General features: G+C 43.0%; 1 protein-coding gene across 6 annotated transcripts in view; it reads left to right on the plus strand.

The window, feature by feature from the left end:
• plxna1b (plexin A1b) overlaps window positions 1-16694 on the plus strand; it is a 178254-nt gene that overhangs the window by 118501 nt on the left and 43059 nt on the right. For all 6 annotated transcript variants that reach the window (XM_086117857.1, XM_086117861.1, XM_086117860.1 and 3 more), the window contains one exon: window positions 11760-11960. In XM_086117857.1, the coding sequence (XP_085973983.1) occupies window positions 11760-11960 (201 nt within the window). The remainder of the gene's footprint in view (window positions 1-11759; window positions 11961-16694) is intronic.

Genomic DNA, 16694 nt, shown 5'->3' on the forward strand with positions numbered 1-16694 from the left:
GTCTTAAGACCAAAGATTGAGGGACAGTGCTAAAATCCGTCCATATTATGTCAACTTCAACCTTTTGTCAGCTTTCTGATCATTTTTTTTCTGTATTTTGACACAAATACACTATTAGGTGTGTTCAAACTCAAATTTTGCGCTGGTTATGGAAAAGTCATTGAGATTGGGCAATGGCAAAGTATTCAACAGAACCGAGCATAACTTTGACAAAGCAAAAGGGACAAATGGGCAGAAAAGGAGATGGGGAGATTGAAGAGGAGCGAAAGAGGCAGCTTCAAACAGAGGGACAGGGGAGACCTCTCTCGTCGGCCCACGAAACCGGCGGTCACATTCTCCACGAGAAAATCCATCATCGGCACTGACTTGTCTCACACTCACACACCACGCACACAGACACACACACGACAACGATGCTTTGTGGCATTCACGTGCTAAAGTGTAAACACTGTGACATTGACAGGCACGCACACACACACACAGTCATCCATCATCCTTTTCTGAGCTGCCATAGCCATTAGTCGCATTCTCTGTGGCCCAACTGGTACACTTCTTCCTGTAGGCGAGACTTATCCCTCCCTTCTCCAAGGCCCATCTTTTTTTTTTACCTCTCTCTGTCTCCACCCATCTCATCGCATTCAGCCCTCCTTCCTTCCTCCCTCACCTCTCCTTTACCTTCCGTCCTCTTTGACTGAGCAGGAGATTTTGTGCAGGTGGAGAATGAACGCTTGTCATTTTACCGGCAGCTCGTGTGTCTGTGTTTGGGATACTAAGCATTCACACACCTGCGTGCACCTTAAATGTAGACCTGACATTATCATGACTTTCGTCTTCAATTCCAAAACAAACAGCTGTCCCACTTTTCATTTGGTAATATATACTTCACCCAGACTATTTTCTGTGACTTAAAAAAAAGAACTCACAGACATTCCCTTCCTTGCTGAACCCCACAATTGAGTTTTCCACTGCTCTAATGAAATGCAATCATCGCATCTCTGTATGGCTACATTCGCCGAAACCGGCGATGATAAATTCGCATCAAATGTTTTCGTTCGTCAACTGTCAACACACTTAATTTGTTTCCTATTCCGCTAGTTTCCTCAGAGCTTTCGCAGTCTGTGTTTCCATGGCAACATAAATTCCAAAGTCCACCCCTTCTGTCTCTTCTTGCACATCGCATCATCTCCGTGAACTTTGTGTCTGAGCGGCTTGCGATTTAATATCTTTTGATAGCTAACAGGGAGAACGACCTGAAAAAGAGCAGCGTAATTGAACAAGCCCACTTGATGTCTGTTTGCCTTTTCTGTAGGGAATGCAGCAAAAAAAAGGAGGCAGAAAGAAACGGATAGAGGAAGCGTGAGGGTGAAATGAATATAATGAGTTGCATTTTCAAATCAAATATGCATGAATCAGCATTGCCCCTGATGACACAACAAGCAAATTCTGGAATTAGGGGGCAACCAGGTGGAAAATTACAGGAGAGAAAGGCGATGAGGGAAAAAAAGGGGGCGGGGTTTCATTTCTTCCCTTCAAGTTGCTCTCCGATCATTTCCACTATTCTCTTTTCTTTCTCCTTCACTTTCTGTCATTTTTCCTGAACCCTCCAATCTCCTGCCCTTGGAATGAAAATCACGTGCCAGGCACAGTGTTAGTTAGCTATTTCGACTCAGTTATGTTAAGACATGCCTCAATGTGTGTTTGGCTGAAAAACACCGTCCGGTCTTGCATGAGCAAACAAGGCAAGGCTTAATTGTATCCTGCCAGTAGAAACTCTGGGGATACGATGGATTCATAGTCATTCGTCCGCTGCAGAGATTGTTTGGTGCACACAACACCGGTCAGCTTTGTATACTGTATTGGTAACACGACTTGTGATCTCAACTTGGGCCAGAAATGTTTTGGTTGATTAGGATTATTTATTTTAATTACTCTGATTTCCAATACTGAGGGTTGTTTCTTCTAATTTGATTCGGGCAAACATTTGGTGCATTCCAATTGTTCAGGGACGCATTTTACAACCGCAACGATAAGCACTTTGTGAAATGATCACCGCTTGGATAGTGCCAGTAAAAACCTCCCCCAATGTTCTTATGATAAGAGCAGTTGGTCTTCATGTTGTGGAAAGTGAGCCATATAACGTAAGAAGAAAAAATCAAATAAATGGAAACCGGATGACATTAGGGCGGCCCGGTAGTCCAGTGGTTAGCACGTCGGCTTCGCAGTGCAGAGGTACCGGGTTCGATTCCAGCTCCGGCCTCCCTGTGTGGAGTTTGCATGTTCTCCCCAGGCCTGCGTGGGTTTTCTCCGGGTGCTCCGGTTTCCTCCCACGTTCCAAAAACATGCATTGCAGGCTGATTGAACACTCAAAATTGTCCCTAGGTGTGAGTGTGCGCGTGCATGGTTGTTCGTCTCTGTGTGCCCTGCGATTGGCTGGCAACTGGTTCAGGGTGTCCCCCGCCTACTGACCGAAGACGGCTGGGATGGGCTCCAGCACCCCCCGCGACCCTAGTGAGGATTAAGCGGTTCGGAAAATGGATGGATGGACGGATGACATTATCGGAAGCTCATTGTTTAGTGGAAAAACTTTGATGTTGAGTATCGCAAACAATATTCGATGAATTTGTCCTCGTTTTCTTATTTTGGGATCATTCCTTTTAATTTCAGCAATTAAGCAATTTCACACGGAGTAAAACTCATCCTGCTGGCTGTCACATACATTTTGACATTGTTTGTGTTGATGTGCATTTACAGCATCGCAATTCAAATGTGTCATTTTAGTTTTATTTCCATTTCAAATCAAATGCATCACAAGCCACGTTCTTTCTTGAGTTCCTTGATCATTTTTATTCATGCGAGCCGGTAAAATTTAGGAAATCTCCCGAACGTGACCATTTACTACCGCATCACCTGCTTTCCTTCACTTGGCATTAGTGTTCAAGACGGTTCACTTCAACGCACTCAAAGACGCACTTCGGGCTACACACGCGCCACACACACACACACACACACACGAGTGGCTAAATCATCTCAGAAACGATCCCCGGTCGACACATGCTCCCACTCGAAAAGTGCTCCTATCTGTTGCCAATTACGCCAATGTAATGTGAACGTATGACTCATTGCTCCTTGACACTAGATGAGCAGAGGCTCCATATAGTCTGCGCTCGGGAACAAAACATGAGCACATTTTCTCTGTCTCGGTCGTTCTATCTTTCACACCCTTAAATAAGCGCATACACTTATAGCTCACAGGCTACCCACACATTCTTGAACAACCATAGAAATACTTTTTAACTCTCTCTCTCTCTCACACACACCCACGTGCACACACACACACACACACACACACACGTTATATACACACACTATAGCTGAGCTGACAGGGCTATTTGCGACAGAGGTGTGAAGGCCCCAGACCGTGACATTCTGGCACACTCAGTTTACTCTAGCTGATACGCACATACTGAACAGGGTAGGCACACACACACACACACACACACACGTTGTAAGCCAAGGCCACTTGAGGGGTCTTCACCGTGTTTGTGCGCACATGTGCAGTCACACATGCACACGTGTGACTGGTTCTTATCAGGGCACAGCACAACCAGCAGCTCAGGGCTGCGGGGGTCCACGTGGGTTCTGGGAGAATGTAGACTGGGTTGAGGGATGCCGGGTGAATGATACCCGACATTTATATCCTCCTACCCTTTGTCTTTCTATGATAACATCCGTCCATTCTCCCCTGCGCTACGTTTGTAAGCGTATCGTGTTGTAGGTGCTGTCACTCAATCCTGTGAGCGCCATTGCAACGATTTGGCGCTCAAGTTTCACCGCTTTCTCTTTTGGGCTTCCTTTCTCTTGTTTTATCACTTCACACAGGTTTCCGCCGCAAAGCGTCAGATGTCCTTGTATGGGAACGTTTCTTTTTGGTTTATTTCCCCACCTCAAAGCGGGTCACTCACGTGCGCGTACGCCTGTGAAATATTATTGCATATAATTGCCGTATTTCAAGAAATATAAACAGAAGGGCGAATAAATCAATGAACAACCAAGGAGAAGGTGAGTTATAAACTACCCCCGCGCTGCGCTTTTTCCAAAACAGTGCAATCCAGTTTACGTATTTTAAGACAGACCAAAGACAGACATAGCGGCCATAATTGAAACCAGATGGGTATAAACACAATGAAATGCGCGAGAAAAAAAGGAAGACAATAGCAAGAAGCCACGTCAAGGAACTGTAACAAGCAGCAGATAAAGTCAGTGTGACGCAAAGTATTTTGCAAATGCTGCATGTGGTTGGAGAGAGAGAGAGAAAAGACATGGGGAAATGAAGGCTTGAAGTAAGCACTTGCCCGCTTTGCCAGATGGATCTTCATTGGATCATAGCTGGCCAGTGTTTAACCCTTGGTTTGGTAGCGGTGCACCACCTCGAGCCGTCAAGCCACTTATGCCGCAAAAGCGTACTTGAGACACTCGTAGGCAGTAATTCCACTGCTGGAAAGTTGTGCTTGGATTTGGCGGACTCATCCATATGATATCGGGAGGTTTTAATCGAGGATTGTGAAAGGGGGTAAGTGTATTTGTATTTTAGTCCCAGGATGGGTCGCACACGGTGTGTTGTGTGATTTTGATCTTTTTGTCCCTGGATGTCATCGTGTGCTTTTTTTCCACACAGAAAACGAACTCAACTGTCAACCCTTATTGATTATGCAGATCAGTGGTTCTTAACCTTGTTCGAGGTACCGAACCCAACCAGTTCTTATGCCCATTCACCGAACCCTTCATTAGTGAAACACCAAAAAAAACGCATGTATTAAAAACAGAAAAAAAAGTAAATAAAACGTCAAGACATGAGTATAAGTTTTTTGTAATTTCATGACGTACTATCACGACAGTCACCCTTGACTACTGAGCGAACTTCCCGCAGCACTGATTGGACAAATAATGTTATGTGATCATCTGCAGCCAGCAATGGCCACTCGGACGTGTCATAACTAATTGGCATGTTGAGTCAGGTGTGTCTTAATCTCCATGGAAGAGGCTCCATCGAACCCCAGAGACCGATTCACCGAACCCCTCAGGTTCAGTCGAACCCAGGTTAAGAACCCAGATGATCGTTTAACTCATTCACTCTCAAAGACGTTTTTAAACGTCTTTTCCTACTTGGTCTAGAATTGGCTGGTACTGAATGAGTTAAGTAGCAATTTAATACCTCCACCGTACGAGTGTGAATAGAAGTTATATGATTGAGAGCAGATGCTGCTTTCAGACTGATTCTGTCACCTGGTGGAGTGGTCTTTTGTAGGTATTATTGGAATCCATGAAGGTTTTGGTTATTTTATTCATTGCATTGTCCATATAGAACTGGACAACCCAACCCTTTTTTATATGGCATTATCGAGAGTTCCCAGTTCTATGGTTATCATCACTTCTTGCCTCTTTGACATCATTTGTGCTATTCTGCCGTGGTATTACCCAAAAAGCAAAAAAAAACAAGGCCCTCTGTTGCAGTCAATGCGAACATGCTAGCTGTCGCGTTCAATACTGCACTAGATCACTGCGAGCTTCAAGAAGAAAGAACGTGAGGACATTATATCAGCACGAATATCCAGGCAAACAAATTTAGTAACATCATAAGTTCAGGACACGCATAAGTGTGTTTTAATGTGAGTGTGTCTCTGTGTCAGTCACGGACGGGTCCCTGCGGTTTAATTATTCAGGCTGTATTAAATCTTCATCTCTGCAGCCCGCCTAATGTGAACACAGATGAATTTTGCATTTTCTCCATCGAACCCGGAGAGTGAGAGGACGAGATAACTGCACAGTCACTGAGCGGGGGGCGGGGGGGGGGGGGGGTGATGTTCGTGGAAGACGAGAGAATAATACCGCAATGTGAGCCGCAGGAAAAACAAACTCAAAAGGAGGGAAGAATATGATAATAGGTAGCAGCGGCTGCTTGCTGAGATGGAGACACATTGCAAAAAGGGGCACGGGGGGTGGTTGGGTAGACACCCTGCTCAGTCATGAATGCGTCATTCAGTCTTACAAGACTATTTGACCCGTGTCGCGTTGTCACCATTTTACTAAAGTCATCACCAAAGTCATCGAAGATGGGAAATTCATATTGCAGTTGCGTTCACATCTGAATTGTGTATGAAAAGGAGATGCGGAAACGGAGTTTGAGTTGCATTTAATGAGAAATTGAAAGCTGAATGTTTTTAGTTACGAGAGCATGCCGCGAGCGCCGCGCCTCGCATGGAGCTGAATCAAGAGCTTACGAGTGTGTTACATGTGTTTTTGGTCATGATTTGTGAGCTCACTTGGGCTCTTTAAATAAACCCAAAACATAACGGCAGTCCATACCAATCAAATCAAACACACGCTTGGCTCATTATTTTTGACTCATCCCTTAGAAATGAAATATGGCGCTGAGAAGAGTCATTGCTTGCAGACGTCACACCGTACCTCTTAAATCAAAGTTTGTCTTTGAATAGCATGCGACATGATTACAGCTGACATATCTGGGTTAGCATGATAATAGTGTGCCAGGCCCCCCACGCACACCGCAAAAATCCATAAGGAGCAAACAAAGAATGTCACCGGAAAAAAAAAGAAAAAGCGCATTTCTGCATGCCCTACATGTATGTTGAAGAGGATCAACTGTGTAGGTTTGCCCGTATGTCAAGAATAAAGGATTAGACCGTACAAGATGAAATCGACATGTACGATGTGAGCGCATGCGCCCGTAGAAGGAGCACACGTCACTGAATTAAGTCAAGCCTGCGCTCGGAGAGACTTTGATTATCTCCCGGTAAATAACATTCACGACACACGTTGATTGCCCCGTTCGTTTCCAGCTTGTCATGTTTCCAACTCTGTTTTTCTCTGCTCTGTGATTCCTCCGCTCGGTCTGTTTTCCCTTTCACTCCTGATCTTGCGCGCGCCCTCTCCCCGCTCTGTTCTGCTCGGAAGCGAAGGGCGTGGGCGGACAATCTCGGTCCCTTTCAAGGTTCAAAGTCCCCTTTCTTCCTCCGCTTCGCTCGCTCCTGCACTGTTCTACATGTTGCAGCCTTATTAAGTTGTTCTGCCGCTCTCTCTCTCTTTTTTTTTCTCACCCCTACCCCACATTAAGTGTTGAGCCGGTCTCAGAACATCTTTCTGCTTTCTGCCTGCTAATGAGACGACCCCCACATTCACGCCTTTTTGCACGCGTGCACGCGGACACTGCTGTATAGCGATGACACGACAGCTCATTTTTTGATAGTGATGCGTTCCATGTCATCTGCTCCAGTGTTTCTAAAAGGATCGGTGTATATTTTACACGCACACAAAGGAATATGAAGTATTAGAGTTGTCTTTGTAGAAGGATTTACAAAGACAACTCCAAGATTGTTGAGTTACGAGATTAAAATTGTTTGGAAATCGTGAAGTTCAAGGCATGACTGGAAGTTTTGTCGTGCGAAAATGCATGCAGAATATAGTGATGTCTTGAGATAAGAGGGGAATTGCCGCGACCACACTCATAACTCAGAACGACCACACATCAAGTCATCTCTCAGTCAACCAAAATAGCACTATATATTATTACACTACAACTGTAATGGAAATAATTAAACAGTTTGTGTATCATGATTTAATGCTGCAATTAATTTCTCTGTGTTCCTACTTTTGGTGTGCCCACCCTGTCCAGTGGGAGCCAATATAATACAGTCGCGCAGAGTACTTATTTTTCTAATACACCTATAAATGACTCAGGAAGACGATTATTATTATTATTAATATTTGTCTACATGTGTTGCTCCACTGTTTCTGTTCAAATAGACCTTGCTAACTATCGATGCTAGCATGTCAATGGTGCTTTCCATTATATGTTAGCATTAAGCTAATGGTCCATTCTGAAGACGGCGTCATTTGATCGTTTTAAATACACAACATATAATTCTCTTTGATCGTAGTTTAGTTTGACAGTGAAACTCAAATGGGGGTGGCAGTAAACAGCTTGAAGACTCGGTTTAGCAAAAAGTGCTCACTATTTGCCAAACGGATGCTTATTGTGAAGGGAGTTTAATCTGTATAATTAAGTCCATGCTACTATACGTTGATCTTATCTCAAATGTGTGCTCTCAAGCTAAAACAAACAATCAGCCAAATGATGGCTTGTATTTCAAAAATCTCGTAAATTGCGTCGCTTATATTTCAAAGCACTAGTTGATGACCATCAAAAATGTATCTGATTTTAAATTGATAATTAATTAATTATATGACATGACTGCGATTGACCGCTAATCCCCCCCCCCCATCTTTATTTATTTATTTATTTATTTATTTGTGGGTGTGCATTTGTTTGTCATTGATTTTTTTTGTTTGTTTCAAATCGATAACTAGTAAAAGATAATTGATATTTTACTCTTATGTATTAGGTCCTGTGGAAGTCATAACAAGGGTTAGATGTTGAATCCCCACTGGGGTTCTCTCCAGCTTTCCTGCATACATTAACTCGGTCATGTAGCTACTTTTGTTAAAAGCACGTGCCAAACGCTACAGTTAATGATATCATGTTAATATATAATGAATTGTAACCAGCCATGGCTGAGATGTTTTGTCACAAGGGTGCAGGTGGCTCTTTAATTTTTTCTTATATATTTTTTATTCCCCCCCCCCAGAAGAACCTTTGTCACACAGGTTTTTGGGAGTGTGGGGAATTTTGACAGCAGAAATTGGATCATCCAGTGCATGTCTTCTACCCCTTTTGTCCTGGATACAAATGCACATATGTGCACCCGTCCTGATTACAGTATTTGTACCAGTGCGCCCCCTCGGTCCGATCCTCTGTGACCATTCGTGCCATCTCATCCCTCCCCCCGGGCTCCCCATATCGCTTTACTTCATTATTTAGTGTGTTATTTTTTTCTCCTCCCTGATCTATAGTCCCCACATCACAGAGGCAGCTAATTAATTATGGATGGACTTTGGGAGGGAAGAGGGGGTTTGAGGAAGATTTAAAAAAAAAAAAAAAAAAAAACGACCAGACAACTAGCCTCATTACATATGCGCAGTGTTTTTGGTGCTTTATTAATTTATATCTAGTCAGGCTCTGCCAACGCCTTCAGAACTCTTTTGGCTTAATACATTTATTTATTTATATAGTACTCGGCTCAGGCTTTGGTCTTCATTCTGAAGCCCTGCACTCTTCAGCCTCCCGCCAACATATCTCCTCATTTTATTTTTATTTGGGGGGGGGGGATATCTCACCACTTGCATATCAGCGAGCTGGCACATACGCACACAGACACACTCACGTGTCAGCCGACTGTCTCGTTATCTGCACTTGCCGCATGTTAAAAGGTGTCAAGCTCACCTGCAAGTGTAGATTATCTCATTTGCCCAAGTGAACACTTGTTCCATTGAATTTTCCACACATACACTTTTTTGTAATATGTGCTAGAAAAAGTGTAGGCTGAGTGACTTGACCCAAAACGACAGCTGCTTCTGTTTTTAGAAAGCTCGTGGCAATGTTCAATCCAAACTAGCATAGATTAGTAAAAGAAAAAAAACCTGATGTCAGACTATTGTAGGCATGTTGTGAATGACGCAGAAGGAGAAGGTGAGCTTTTTTACCTGAACCAACACAAAAGTTCAGGGCTCTGAAGTTGTTCGACCCCAAAGCTGTCATTCTCTGAGACTCAGTCGAGCTGGAGCAGAAAAGGGCCTTCCCCAAACTTTTCCCACAAAGTTGGATGTATATTGCCCACAATGTTTTGGCAAGTCAAAGAAGGATTCGTGGAGAATGAAAGGGGATTGGTTATGAGATGTCTCAATAAAGTAAACAGGCACACTTGGGGTAATCGAAACCATCTGCTTACTTGGCTGAGATGTACAAAAGTTAAAATTATTCAAAGTTGGGATTTCGCTGCATTCTACATAGGTCACCCTTACTTCCTTTTCAGTGTTTATACTTTGGCTCGATAGCCCTCCGAGTTACTGGGTATGGTCCCATGACAAAAATAACCTCACCTTGCTTTGTACCGACGATCATATGCGCCTTGCCTTTAGACAAAGACAAGACTTGAATAGCCACATCCTCTCGGTATCATCTTCTCTTTGTCCCTAAATGTTGAAGCGCTGTCCGATACTCCAGGCAATTGTGAATTTGCATTTTTGCAGTCGTTTGGAAGGCATGTAGATGAAGCTCGGACAGCACGGAGAGGAGAACAATGGCAAAGTAGAAGTAAAACTGAGCAGTGCTCTCCGTTACCTCCTGTTTTTGTTTTTTCTTATGCCGCACACTCACACCTGGTTTGAGCGATTGTTTTTCAACCCGGACAAACAACTGACTCGACATCATGTTTCACTTAGTTCTATCAATTAAACTCTGCTTTGTCTTCCCACTCGTTCTCTCTTAAATCCGCTTCACTGTACTGCTCCCGACGGGCATCCCGTACTGTACATCAAGTGGCGCATGGTTCACTTCTTTCAGTAGTATCCCTCTCTCATTATACGTGTGTTGCACAAGTGTTTGTGTAATCTGACACACAAGGCCTGGGCTAAGCAGGATAATGAACAAACTGCAGCTTTGTGTTGTAGCCCCGGGGACGCGCTGTAGCCTCTAATGTACAACAGCTCAGAGTAAAAGAGAAGCGAGATTCACTGACAGCGGGGCGGCTGTCTGGTAAGAAGTGAAGGATTTGCAAGCAGAGTTGTTGTTGTTTTATTTATATACATATGGAATTTTCCACATGAAAATTTCTTACACGTATTTATAACTGCCGGGGAAAACCCGCTGATGCTTTTGTGCCGCTCTTTTTTAAATTATTATTCTACTCATCTTTATTGCGCATAATGCAGACTCATTGTTAAATGAATTAAAATGCAGTCCCCCCGCCACCCAAATCACCCTCCCCCACCCAGACTTAATGTGATGCTCATTTCAAACAGCTGCGCCATTACTTTTCCGAGACCAAAACACTTAAGCTGCAAAATATTTGACTTTCTTCTATAATGAGATCAATGACAGAATTATTGACGAGAAACGTTAATGATTTGGCACGGTCGCCATGACATAACCCTTAGGCACATACTTTAGCATCCAGATTACTCTGATTTCACACTTCCACAGCGAGCTGTGGAACCTCAATGATTGAATGCCTCTGAGCCTATTGAATGAGGAACTTTCGGAAAAAAAACGTGTCGCTAAAATTGCACAAAAAATGTCAGAGTTCAAAGGCCCGTCATGCATGACATCAGCACACATCACCAGAGTTGTTTTTAATATTTGGCCATTTGCAGTGGTTGAACATGGATGGGATGTGATGTCAAAAGTTTGACTATTTGGTCACAGTTTTGCATTTTGGCTCTCTCAGTATTCATTCAACTTTTTTTTAATTTACATATTGGCCTAGCCAAGACCTTAACTTATATAAGCTGTGTCACCAACCCTGCCTTTTTGCATAATTTCTCAATCTTGCCTTCTCATTCTTGACATAATGTGCACTAAATTGCAATTCTAACTTTTCTAAGACACAAAAGTATCGATGAGATGTCACGGGACACACAAACACACTAACGCGATCCAGATAACGAGCTCTGAGGAAATGATCAAAACCCCACACGCTTAAAATATTCAGCTCGCTCATTTCCACAAGCTCAAACCAGTTGGAGACTTATTTCAATCATTTTCTGATGATCTAATCACTCATTTGACTTCACACAGTCTCAATATTTTTTATAATATTGAGTAATATTACTGTCTCCCTCTACAGGATTGCCCCCAGATTCTACCATCAACGCAGATCTACATTCCAGTGGGGGTGACCAAGCCCATCACCTTAGCTGCCAAAAATCTTCCCCAACCACAATCAGGACAGAGGAACTATGAGTGTGTGTTCCACATCCAGGGGGAGACGTACAGTGTCCCCGCCCTGCGCTTCAACAGCTCATCTATCCAGTGCCAAAAGACAGCGGTGAGTGAGATTACCCCCCCCCCCCCACCCCCAAGAAAACGCAGATCCCGCTTAGCGATGGTGTCCCCGGGGAATTCAAGAAACCCAGTTGTGCAGTTTGTATTTGTTTTCATTTGCATATGACACCATTTAGATTTGATGGATGACTTAGCCAATGTAGACTTTGTTGTTGTTTCAATTTTGAGGAATCAGAAAGTCAGGCAAGAGAAAAATGACGTGCTTTGTGCTCCGATCACTGATAAAGGCGTGCATTTCTTTTTAAAGCAGAGCATTGTGACAAATACAAAACTGCTGTTAAGGATAACAACATAGACTTCGTATCGTCACTCAATAGTTTTGCTTTCAGCCACTGAATGCCAATTGTTAACTAAATCATGATAAGACTGAGCACAATTAGCAAATTAGGGTTTGGATAATGGCCACCTCCATCTACTGACCACTCTGGAAACTCGGTTGTTTTGGCTTGGCAACATTATTTCGTCATGGACATGGTCTTTAATAACGCTCCATTCAGAAGAGCGGGACACCTTCTCAAAACATTGAGTGGGTGTTCCCATAATTGTGCCTCCTTCACAATGGCAAGTTGCTATTCTGGTTATTTTACGTGAAGTATAAAAAAAGGAAAGGAGTTTAATTGAAAGAAGAAAAAATAAGGTCTCTCTCCAACAGTGGCGCTTTTATTGTAACAAGCCAAAATGATGTACCGTTAAAAAAAGTCCTATGATGATGATGATGATGATGATGATGATGAGTTAAATGTGTGTCTTTGATTTGCTGTTTGTGCAAGTTTTATACATTTAAAGTATCAATTTGAGATTTGGCTAAATTTCCTTGTTCGACTATGGAAAATGCAGATCAATTAATCCATTCTTAATATTCATTCATCCACATTCTACTGCTCATCTTGTTCTGGGTCAGAGGTGACCCTACAGCCTGGACGGATCGGCCGTCACGGGACTTATCATTTTTATTTGTTCATTTTAATTATTATTTTTAAACAGATGGGAGAATCTCTGAAAGTTTGAGGCTCCAGTCATGCTGTGAGCAGAATAATCATTAATCATTAATTCGGCATAATTTCTAACAGGCACGCATTTGATAAATTGATGAATAAAGTCAAAGAAAGAAAAAAAAGACTAATCTTTGCACAAGTAGACAAAAACTTGTATTTGCGTTGAAATCCAGGTGAGGTGCGTATGTGTTGGTGTGTTTGTGTGTGAGCCCTCAAACTAGCATGACAGATAAGAGGTAGCTAGCGTTGCGCTCCACTGAGGCTGAAAATGCGAAGAACGAGTGCGCCTGTGAAGCTAGTTTGGAGCGGATTGATCTTGTTTACACGTCGACTCGATACTTCACTCTTCTTTCGGCACTCTGCCTCGAGAGCCCATCTTTCTTTCGACTCCCTCTTCTGTCAAACGTTCTCCTTCCTGCCTGCCTTCCTTTGTGCCTCTTTCTAGTGTCTCACACACAAGTGAGCATGTGGTGTACATATTGTAGGTGCATTGTCAGAAGAGTAACGCACAAAGCAACGTTGACAGTTTTGAGGTTTGGTTAATGGCAGATGTTGACGGCAGAGCTAATTAGTTCCTGACAGGCTTGTCCACATCAAGATGAAATTTTGTATTAACTGTTGATGGTACGTGTTAAAGAGCAGCATCAAAACCTCAACCTGGCCAACTTTCTCTATTTAATGTCCACAAAAGCCTCAACATACTGCTCGCACTAATTAGCCTGGTAGTTGTCAGCGCTTCTCCCTTGCTAGCAATTAACTGCTGCAGCCTGACTTCCCGGCCAAGTATTGATGAGGAGGAGCCTGTGTAGTGCACAAGATGGGAAAAGCGGATAGCTGTATATACTTGCCACACTTTACACCCAATTACGTTTCATAAATGACCGCAATTAGCACTTGAAGAACTGTGCTTGCTTGCCGCTTTTCTGAAGATCAATAACTGATCTATGACACATTGTTCAGGTTTGGTAAGGTTGGAAATCTATTGATTCAAACTATGCTTGTCCGTCATTTGAATTTCTTATTGATTCATGGATGTAACTCAACATTCAATAGGTGAGCATTGCCAAGGCTGGTTTGCATGATAGATTGCATAGAACTGTCCTATTTAACGCAATATTAAGTCTTGGTTGCAGAGGTATGACATGAATAACGTTGTTTTGTTTTTTGTTTAAATTATGCCGAACCAGTGTATTATTAAGCAGAATTTCACGGAGCTGTGAAGGGGATGTCGACAGACAAGTTGGTCTTACATCACAAACTAGTTGAGACTGAATTAGAATTGCCACTTTAGGTTGCAGCCAAGTAATGCGATTCATTTTGCCTCATTGCTTCCTATTTATACAATAGATATTTATACAATCTATTTATACAATGCAGTTAGTTCCACACAACCATCCATATTCTTAACAATTAAATTTGTAATGATCAATTAATTGAATAATTATGTCCCTTCCAAATGTTTTCATATTTCATGCATGGTCAAAGACCAATAGTCAGAAAGTGATTCATTATTGTTTGGTAAATGTATTTTTCATTAATCTCAGACAGACAGTCTCCACTTTATTTTATTGCCTTAATATTTTCCAGTTAAATGCTTCCAAAACAAGCTATTATTTCAGTAACTCGCTTAATTCAGCTGACGACTAGCTTTAATACTCTGCTCACAAACCTCTTTATTCCTCCCACGTGTTTTGTTTAACTCAGGCCGTTGTCCAATTTGTGTTACACAGTTACCTATGACATAACATTTTTTTTTTTAGCTCTCTGAAGAAATTTTACTGGCCTCAGTAAGACTCAAGGCGAAGGTGATATGAGTTATTCATTTGCCTTGTGTGTGTCTGCGCCACACCCTTCGGTACGCCCAAGGCTATGGATCCCAGGATGACTTTGAAGATGCGTCTGGTTCCAGTATACCACTGCTACAAGACTGGGGCAGTGGGGGCTACCGATCAATAAACACAAGGATGCTAATCCACAATTTAGCCTTGTGTTTGAGAAACACACATACGTGCAAGGAATAGTGCCTAAGAGGACAGACTGGATTTCTTTTTATTTTTTATTTTTTAACTGTACTCCTATCAGGTGTAAAAGAGCCGTTACTGGGAAAGCCTTAAGTGGACCACCAAATCAGCGGTGAGAAAATGTATGAATGGAGAGGGGAGAAAGAAGAGTAGACACTGCAAAATCTAGATGGACTCAGACAAGACCGACTGGTGAAATTGGAGTATGAATGAAAAGAGAAGTGAGAGGAGGAGTGCTCTTGAAAAGAACAGGGGGCCGGGGGTGAGGGGGGGGGGGGGTGATAGAATGTAAAGGAAGAAAATTGTCTCAAAAGTATCTCCTGAGGCAAAAACTCAATCTCATCTCTTTCAAACACAATCCAAAAGGATAGAGCCAAGATGTACAGTATGACCACAGTCAGATCATGTTTAAAGTCGACTTTCCTATTCTTTACCTCATTTCCACTAACTGTAATAACCCAATACCCACATGTGGTATCCCCTAACAGCACACTGCCAATGACTGCATAAATGAATGTAGCACACTTGATACACGATAGTGTAACATAAACTGTGTAGTGATCCGCTTGCATATCAGCGATCCATAACTGCTTAGAATGAGAAATATCAATATGTCTGGTCGTTTTTTTTGTTTTTTTTTTCTTGACTGTACATACAGGCTCCATCTGATCCCGCAAGTCGCCACACAATATTGGAACATTTAAAGCAAAAATCTTTGGAACCTGTGGATGATTAAAAGGCATCTTTTTGAAAGTCCTACGGCAGTACAAAAGTAAGATGCAAGCAGGCCCTCAAACCGCTAAGGTAGCACTTAGCTCCAGTCAACAGCAACTAAAATAACAAGCTGCCATCTCAATCCCTTTCGTCTAGTTTTGTTGACCCAACCCGGGAAGGTTTCTGCTGTGAGGGCCGATTAGAGGTCAAGGCCCATGGAGCAAAGCCAATGAGAGGGCAGTGGGTTGGGATATTGTGCTCAAGAGTAGCGGGCAGGTTAAAGGAGCAAAATAAAGACAGGTTCGCACGATGCCTGCGCAGAGGCAGCTTGCTCACAAGACCACATTCCGGGGTCAGAAGAACTGATAGACCTCAGCTGAGTATAGCGTGGAGGTCAAAGTTGAGGGAAGAGAGTTGGATGAGTTCAAGACTTTTTGTTCAGTCTCTTCCCATCTGGCCCTGTTTCTCCCCATTTTTTTTAGCTCCCCTTTACCTCTTTATTCTTCATTGAGTTTTCTCCCTGGAGGGCTGGAATGAGTGGACAGATAACATCTGTGTGGGCCTTACACCATTTCCTCCCATCTGATAAACCGTTGGGGCACTCCATCACCTTCTTTCCTTCACCGGTAAGGGGAGAAGGAGAAATCAAGAGGAGGAGGGGCTAGACGGATGCGGGAATGAGAAGAAAATCTAGTTTCGGACAGCATGTGTGTCCGTGCATTATTTGTGTGTATGTTTGGAGAGCAGCTGTGAGCTAAAGCAGAGATGGGGAAGTATCAGGGGTCCTGATGGCATCCAATTAAGGGAGATAAAATGATGATGAATTGCAGTTGGGCAGTGGAGACAGCCGCTCCTATCCGTGCACACCACTGATCAGCTATTGTGCATGTACACAAAAAGAGAGGAGGGACAGAAGGAGGGTTGGAGAGAAAAGTGGCAGTTATACAGTAAAGTTGGATCAAGAGGAGGCAAGAATGGGGATCATTA

The sequence above is a fragment of the Hippocampus guttulatus genome, chromosome 8 (assembly GCF_054856545.1).
Source record: "Hippocampus guttulatus isolate MCC_2025c chromosome 8, RoL_Hgut_1.0, whole genome shotgun sequence".
Classification (NCBI taxonomy): domain Eukaryota; kingdom Metazoa; phylum Chordata; class Actinopteri; order Syngnathiformes; family Syngnathidae; genus Hippocampus; species Hippocampus guttulatus.